This window comes from Lipotes vexillifer, unplaced genomic scaffold (genome assembly GCF_000442215.2).
Source record: "Lipotes vexillifer unplaced genomic scaffold, Lipotes_vexillifer_v1.1 scaffold712, whole genome shotgun sequence".
NCBI classification, from domain to species: Eukaryota; Metazoa; Chordata; class Mammalia; order Artiodactyla; family Lipotidae; genus Lipotes; species Lipotes vexillifer.
This window is the reverse complement of record NW_006775660.1, coordinates 445,847-454,935: the sequence shown is the minus strand read 5'-3', so window position 1 is coordinate 454,935 and position 9,089 is coordinate 445,847. Positions and strand designations below refer to the sequence as shown.

Here is a 9,089-nt window from a genome sequence, read left to right as displayed (position 1 = left end):
TACCATATGACCCAGCAATCCCACTACTGGGCATACACCCTGAGAAAACCATAATTCAAAAAGAGTCATGTACCAAAATGTTCATTGCAGCTCTATTTACAATAGCCAGGACATGGAAGCAACCTAAGTGCCCATCGACCGATGAATGGATAAAGAAGATGTGGCACATATATACAATGGAATATTACTCAGCCGTATAAGGAACGAAATTGAGCTATTGGTAATGAGGTGGATAGACCTAGAGTCTGTCATACAGAGTGAAGTAAGTCAGAAAGAGAAAGACAAATACCATACGCTAACACATATATATGGAATTTAAGAAAAAAAAATGTCATGAAGAACCTAGGGATAAGACAGGAATAAAGACACAGACCTACTGGAGAACTGACTTGAGGATACGGGGAGGGGGATGGGTGACCTGTGACAAAGCGAGAGAGAGGCATGGACATATATACACTAACAAACGTAAGGTAGATATAGTGGGAAGCAGGCGCATAGCACAGGGATATCAGCTCGGTGCTGTGACCGCCTGAAGGGGTGGGATAGGGAGGGTGGGAGGGAGGGAGACGCAAGAGGGAAGAGATAATGGGGAACATAGGTATATATATAACTGATTCACTTTGTCATAAAGCAGAAACTAACACACCATTGTAAAGCAATTATACCCCAATAAAGATGTTAAAAAAAAAAAAAGGATAAAAAGAAAAAGTGAGAAGATCATTTGAATAGACATTTTTCCAAAAAGACATGCAGATGGCCAACAGGTACATGAAAAGGTACGCAACATTACTAGCCTTCAGGGAAATGCAAATCAAACCACAATGAGACCTGACACCTGTCAAAATGGCTATTATCAAAAAGACAAAAAAGGGTTGAAGAGGATGTAAAGAAAAGGGAACCTTTGTGTATTGTTGGTGGAAATGCAAATTGGTGCAGCCACTATACAAAACAGCATGGAGGTTCCTCAAAAAATTAAAAATAGAACTACCATATGATCCAGCAATTCCATTTATGCATATTTATCTGAAGAAAACAAAAACACTAACTCTAACTAAAGATAAAAAACAGGGCTTCGGGCTTCCCTGGTGGCGCAGTGGTTGAGAGTCCGCCTGCCAATGCAGGGGACACAGGTTCGTGCCCCGGTCCGGGAAGGTCCCACATACCGCGGAGCGGCTGGGCCCGTGAGCCATGGCCGCTGAGCCTGAGCGTCCGGAGCCTGTGCTCCGCAACGGGAGAGGCCACAGCAGTGAGAGGCCCGCGTACCGCAAAAAAAAAAAAAAAAAAAAAAAAAAGATAAACACTAACTAAAGATACATGTATCCCCATGTTCACTACAGCATCATTTACAACCTAACTGTGCACTGATGAACATATAAAGAAAATGTGGTATTAAAAAAAAAAAAAAAGGAAAATGTAGTGTGTACACACACACACACACACACACACACACGAATATTATTCCGCCATAAAAAAGAATAAAACCTTGCCATTTACAACAACATGAATGGAACTTGAGGGCATTACATCAAGTGAACTAAGTCAGAGAAAAGACAAATGCTGTATGAACTCATATGTGGAATCATAAAACAAAAAATGGAACTCGTAGATACAGAGAACAGATTGGTGCCTGCTGGAGGTGGTGTTGGTGTGGGGCCCAAAGTGGGTGAAACAAGGTCAAAAGTTGCAAACTTCAAGTTATAAAATAAGTAAATCACAGGCTATAATCTACAGTTTGGTGACTATAGTTAATAATACTGTATTTTATATTTGAAGATTCCTAAGAGAGTAAATCTTATAAGTTCTCCTCACAAGAAAAAAAAAATTCTGTAACTATGTATGATGATGGATGTTAACTAGACTTATTGTAGTGATAACTGCACAATATATGCAAATATTGAATCACTATGTTGTACACCTGAAAGTAACATGTTACATGTCCATTACATCTCAATAAAAATTAATTAAAAATTTTTCTAGCTGATTCACTTTGCTGTACAGCAGAAACACAACATTGTAAAGCAACTATACTCCAATAAAAATTAATTTTAAAAAAAGGAAAAAATTTTCTATACATTAAAATTTATTTTTACTTCTAGAAATAAGGAAATGGTATAACTGAAGTATAAAAACCTTAACTTTGAAATTAATATTGCATTTATGGAAAAAACCAAATATTTTTCAATTAAAGTTTAAAGAAAAAATAGCCTATTTAGCTTTTTGAAATATGAAAGGAGTCTCAATTTAGATAAAATTATACACAGTAATATATAAGCATTCTATTCTATATTATAAAATATTTGGCTTCATTGAGCACAGGTTATAACAGGCTTTAGTTAAACTAAAGGGAAAACAGAGATGATAATATATCAGGCATAGTTGCAAAATTATTTCTATGTTAACAAAGAAAATAAGAATGAGATCACATATATGAATCTTAAAAATCTGAAACTATCACCTGTCTAATAAAGGAAATACACTGTCCCCAAAACCCATGGATTAATATTAGATTATTTTAACACACTGACGTAAGCATTTGGTTAACAAATCTCTCATTTGTAACACCAAGAAATTTCAAATAGTCTTGGAAATTACCAAAACCATACAAAGGGGAAAAAGGAAAACAGTGGTTACAAATTTTGCCACTAATTTCCTCATTTTACTTCAGTTATTGGGGCTAAATTGGTTTATCATGCAATAGTCATCTTAGATTCAATAATAAAGATGTAAAGAAATTCATCCAAACAAATAGCCTGATACCTTCAAGGATAAGATGATATATAGAGGAAATAAGAGAAATACTTTAAAAAGAGGCAGAAATGAGAACACTGTGAGAAAAGAGTATTTTTGTCAGGTCAAAAGTTTGAGTATCCAATAAATTCTAACGCTAAAATGACAGTGAACTAAAACAAGCCCCAAAGGGACCTCATTATGGTCCTATATTTCTACATGATTAAAAAGCATGTACAAAATAATGACAAAGTTTTATATCATCATGACCAGGAAAAAAATAAAATTCATGTAGAATCAACTTAGAATTACTTTGGTTGGATGGAAGGGGAGAGAGAAAAATACAGTTAATTTGTTAAAAGTAATTTACACTTGAAACAATATTGAATTATATAACTTTTGACTGAGATCTACATTCATAACTATACTTTACTTAGAATATTATTTAACTTGTAGTGGAGTCATTATATATCCTAAATATCACATCTTGGTAAAAAGTAAAAGTTTTCTAAAATTAGTAGGTGAAGAATACCTACCACTCCATCAGCAATTTTCTGGGCTCCATGAATTTCATATAGTTGTAGCTGTTTTTCAAAGAGTTGGGCGATAGCTCTATGAACAAGCTCATACTGCTCCTATTAGGGAGATGAAATGATAAACCAGGGGAAAAGACATTAAAAAAAAAGGCATTTATAAAAATATAGTTTATAAAGTGAAACAAAAAACTATACCTTAGTTTGTACTGCAGAATGCCTCTGTGTTCTCATTTCTTGTATTAAGTTGAAAACATTAAATTCCTCTGGTATTTTCTAAAACAAAGAATTTAAAACATGAACTGTGGACAACTGTTCAGAAAAAACAGTAAAACAGTCTTCAACTCAGCTTTTCACACAGACCTTATATACGTGCTGGGTAACTGAAAATTTATTGAGCACTATCTATCATGCATCAGAGACTGTGCTTAGTCAAGAACGAATCTTGACACTCAGCACTCAAGCTAGTGAGCTAGATACGTGAACAAATAAATGTCCAGCCAACGTATGGTTGCAGTACAGTGGGAATAAACATGCTGTGACTAACTCTGGTGTGTGTGAAAAAGTGAAATATACATAAGCATGGCGGATTAAATGTATAATCTATTTGGGGAATTGAGAAGCGTGATGTACATAATACTGACTAAAAGACTGAAAGAAGGAGAGCAATTCAAAGGAGGTGAAAAGATAAGGCTACTTGGCATCAGACTGCAAACATAATAGAGTCTGAACTCATTCTATAGGCCAGTGTTTCCTGGGCTGGCTACATAATGACCAGCTAAGAGAGCTACATCTCTGGAGACTGTAAAACATCCTAGACAATTCATTTGTACATCTGGAATTATAACTACTGCAATAGGCAACCATGACATGAGCAGATCTGATATTCGGGTAACTTTTGTAGCAGGGAAGATGACAGATTGAAAAGGGGAGAAACTGGTGGAGGCTTACTGAAGCAGTCCAAAAAAACAGAAAGGTAGATTTAAGGCACATTTCGGAGGCAGAATTACTAGAACTTGGTGATCAACAAGAATATCTTGGAGTGGTAAAGAAGACAGAAGAGTTAAACATGATTTCCAGGTTCACTGCTTGGGAGTCTTTATATACACCAGAAGATTTTTATATCATTTCCTAAACTAAGGCTTAAGATTATATTTATGTTATGGGAAACTCAATCAAATGGGGACTGTGTTCAAAATACACAACTTTTGAAATGACAAGATGTTTGTTTGCTAGTATTCAACCAAATGCCTCTTCCCACCCCAATTTTTTTTTTTTTTTTTTTTTTTTTGTGGTACGCAGGCCTCTCACTGTTGTGGCCTCTCCCGTTGCGGAGCACAGGCTCCGGACGCGCAGGCTCAGCAGCCATGGCTCACGGGCCCAGCTGCTCCGCGCATGTGGGATCTTCCCGGACCGGGGCATGAACCCGTGTCCCCTGCATCGGCAGGTGGACTCTCAACCACTGTGCCACCAGGGAAGCCCCCCCAACTTTAATCTTTGACTTTTATGTTAAAATGTGTTAAAATCTAGCATTTTTATTCACTTAAAAATTTTCATACGAGTGTTAGATAATTTGTTTAGGGGCAATACAAAAATAAAATTTAACAGAGGGCTTTGTGAAAAACTGTTTAAATTTAAATACTCCAGGGCTTCCCTGGTGGCACAGTGGTTGGGAGTCCGACTGCCAATGCAGGGGACACGGGTTCGAGCCCTGGTCTGGGAAGATCCCACATGCCACACAGCAACTAAGCCCATGCACCACAACTACTGAGCCTGCACTCTAGAGCCCGCAAGCCACAACTACTGAGGCTGTGCTCTAGAGCCCACAAGCCACAACTACTGAAGCTCGCATGCCTAGAGCCCGTGCTCCTCAACAAGAGAAACCACTGCAATGAGAAGCCCGCGCACTGCAACGCAGAGGAGCCCCTGCTCACTGCAACTAGAGAAAGCCCACGTGCAGCAATGAAGACCCAATGCAGCCAAAAGTAAATAAAATAAATTTTAAAAACAATTAAATATTCCCTAAGCAAAAGTGAAAAATGGAACGAAGGCAGGGAAAAAAAGAATAGAAGGAAGAAAGAAGGAAAAAGAAACAATATTTTATTATTCCTATTTTATATGACATAGATTGACAAATTCATAGAAACTATAAAGCTATGAAGAATAAAAGCTTCTCCCTAATGTATAGAAAATAAACATACTATAGAACCAGCAAATAAACCAAATCTACATACAATGAGAAGACTTCTGCTTTTCAAATCTGTAATGAGGGCTATGTCTTTATATTCTCCATAGTATTAAACCTAATTTCTTGGAAATAGTACTGGTAGCAACAATAATACCAGGGATAGTAAGAGAAACGAACACTAAATTTAGCACTTGCTACATGTCACACATAGTACTGAGGAACTTTACAAACTTTCTTAAGAACTTATTTAATTCTTTGAGTTATTAACATTATGATTCCCATTTTCAGATAAAGAAATTGTGGCACAATGAGATTAAGTAAATCGACCAAGATCCCACAGCTAGTAAATGAGAGAGCCAGAGTTTTAATCTGGGAAGTTTGGCTGCAGTTATTAGCATTCTTAACCACCATACTATATAATGTTTCCAGTTAGGCATAAATATTTACTGAATTGATTATACTTATACATAGAATAAATATAAAAGGCAACAAGAGTGCTGTATTTGGAAACGTCAATGCAGAGTTTACATGCCCAATGTAGGTATTAATTCATCCAGAACAAATGGATGACAATATGTTTATCTTGCTGCCCAGTGTATTACCTCAAGGTAATATGCATCATTTATACCTTTCACTGCCTTTATCTCTTACATAGCAAAGCTACTTCTAAAAAAGTAACATATGTATAACAAAACATATGCTATAATTTACTGCAATTAATTATCAAGTTTGAAAATCATAACAGATCAATTAGATATAATGATACATAAAAATTATTCTTACCCCAGCTTTTAGTAAATTCCACGTATAATCTATCGCACAAATGGCACCTGTTCTTCCACAGCCTGCACTATAGATATAAAATTTGAAAAAACAATTTGATTTTTGTGATAAAAGAACCGTTAAATACATGTGGGTGGACATGTTAATATTCAGAAGTGAAAAAATCATTTAAGAAATCTGACAAAATTCTACTTATTTAGTAAACAAACTACAACTTAAAGAGTGTGCATGGCAAACATCCTTAACATTAAGATTTATATCTTGTTTTCATTTAATTTAAGGAACTTCCAAAAGTAACTCACAGAATACCTAGAAGCCTTCACTTTGAAAGTCTGTCTACCTCAGAAAACCTTGTCTAGCTAACAAAATACCTTGCAGATATAAATTTATACTATGTTCTAGATGGCTCTGGTGCTTCAGAGTAGAGGAGAAAACTACATCATTTCAATTGCAAAATGTATAGGAAAGACGAAGAATGCTACAAGCCCTAGAAACTGGTTTGAACACCAGCAGTGATTTCACCAAAGAAACAAAAGCCACTAATGCTCTCTAATCTCCTGAAGAACTAATAGAACCTGGAGAATGTAAAATAAAATACCACAGGTTAGTTATTTTAAAATATGACAGAAATACTTTAAAGCAACTGATTTTCAGTTAGAGGGAGGCATATGCACCTAAGGATTGAGAATCACTATGAGTAATTAAAGATGTTACTGACATCACTAGAGTAATTTTAGGCAGAAAAAAAGTTGGGCAGCACTTTAATGTGTATTTTGAAACTTTTAGAAGTATCAGTAGTTTGTTAAACATGTAATCTAAGAATTCCTGATAAAAGTACATTATAAGCAACTTAGTATGGTTTTTAAAAAGGTCTTAACAATAAACATTAATAATATTAATTTTAAACCACTGATATATTTGTCAATTCCACACATCAGAATGTTTCTAAAATTTTGGAGTTAACAGTTACTAGGGCTAAATGATATACATTTAAAACTTGATGGTTAAAAGTGTGATATTACAGAGACACAGAAAACCAGATCAATGCAACACAATAGAAAATTCAGAAACAGATTTGAGTATATTCAAGTATTTATTACATATGGTGGATTCTCCAATTAAAGCGGAAAGACTAGACTATTCAATAAATAGTACAGGGAAAGTTAAAGCAAAAATTAGATTCTTACCCTTTATCTTAATCACAAAAATATTCCAGATGCATTAAAAATATAATGTTTAAAAACACCTACAAGTGTATTTTTACGCACTACTGTGTTAGGGAAGGACTTTCTAAGCATATGTCAATGTACACAAATCGTTAATGAAGATATTCACAATTATGTATGGTAAAACACAGGCAGAATAAAAACCATGAAAAACCAGAGCACTTACAACATGACTACACATTAACATCTTCAACATATAAAGATATATAAAGAATTCATAACGTGTAATTACTGAGATGAAAATCACTGGCAAAGTAAACAAACAAGTAATTCACAAAAGAATATAAACGACCAAGAAAAAAAAAAACCTGCCTGTCACACTGACACTGAAACAAAAAGATAAAAGTATTGGGAAGAATATGGGGAAATGGGCATTCCCACAAACAAACCAGCAGTGGTATGCTTAATTATAATGAGCATCAAATTTATGGATAACAAATTTTAAAATATATACTAAAGGTATGAAAAAGTTCATGTCCTTTAACTTAGAAATCCCACTTTTAGATATCTATTCTAATGAATTACAGATGTGTTCAACGATTTCACCATAAGATTGGCCACTGGATATTTAAATTGTTGTTTAAAACAGCTGAAAATGAATGGGGTAATAAATGAAATGCCAAGAAATGGAGGTTAAATATAAAATACAGTGCAGTCATAATGTATTCTAGAAGAAAATTTATATGACTTAGAAAGATGTACATAATATATGAAATGGGGAAACATTCTTTAAAAAAAAATACTATACACACATTGAAAGCACATACACTAAAATTTTAACAATGGTCATCTCCAGTGGGATTGTGAGTGACTCCTTCCTTTTATGTTTGTGCTATCTAAGTCACTACAGTTACCATACTATTTTGGTTCAAAAATATTAAATGATCAATTTATTTTTTAAAGGAAAATCTTCCTATCAAATTGGATTTATGAACTATGGACATTGACTGGACAATATTAATAGAACAGGAAATAATTTCAACTAACTTGTAAAGAAGTTAAGCCAAAGCAATTTCTTTATCTTTTAATTCTACAATTAAATAGATCTTTTTATTTTTTTTATTTTTTATTTTTTGTGGTACGCGGGCCTCTCACTGTCGTGGCCTCTCCCGTTGCGGAGCACAGGCTCCGGACGCGCAGGCTCAGCGGCCATGGCTCACGGCCCAGCCGCTCCGCGGCATGTGGGATCTTCCCGGACCGGGGCACGAACCCGCGTCCCCTGCTTCGGCAGGCGGACTCTCAACCACTGCGCCACCAGGGAAGCCCTAAATAGATCTTTTTAACCAGTTAACTACTTAATTAAAAAGTCAACTAACCACAGAATTAACTACAGAAAAATAATTTTAATTAACCAGATTGTTAACTTATTCCCACGTCTCCATTAGCAAGCCACCTTTCTGGCCCATAAATAAAAAGAAGCCCTTTCACTTCACTAATATAAGGCATCACAATCCAACCAAATGGCTAAGAAAACTATCTTTGGTGTTCCATCTCCACTAATATCTTTTAACTATTTAATTAACCAGTAAATCCTGAGTCTGAAAAATTTCATTTATTGATGCTTTTTATAACAAATGTGAATGAGATATAAGTCACTTAAAAAGATAAACTGTAGTTTTATAAGTACTATGG

General features: G+C 35.0%; 1 protein-coding gene across 4 annotated transcripts in view; it reads right to left on the bottom strand.

Moving 5' to 3' along the window:
* PTPN12 (protein tyrosine phosphatase non-receptor type 12) overlaps window positions 1-9,089 on the bottom strand; it is a 93,378-nt gene that overhangs the window by 31,026 nt on the left and 53,263 nt on the right. For all 4 annotated transcript variants that reach the window (XM_007450085.1, XM_007450086.1, XM_007450087.1 and 1 more), the window contains 3 exons: window positions 6,232-6,298; window positions 3,459-3,536; window positions 3,264-3,362 (listed from right to left, as the gene is read on the bottom strand). In XM_007450085.1, the coding sequence (XP_007450147.1) occupies window positions 3,264-3,362; window positions 3,459-3,536; window positions 6,232-6,298 (244 nt within the window). The remainder of the gene's footprint in view (window positions 1-3,263; window positions 3,363-3,458; window positions 3,537-6,231; window positions 6,299-9,089) is intronic.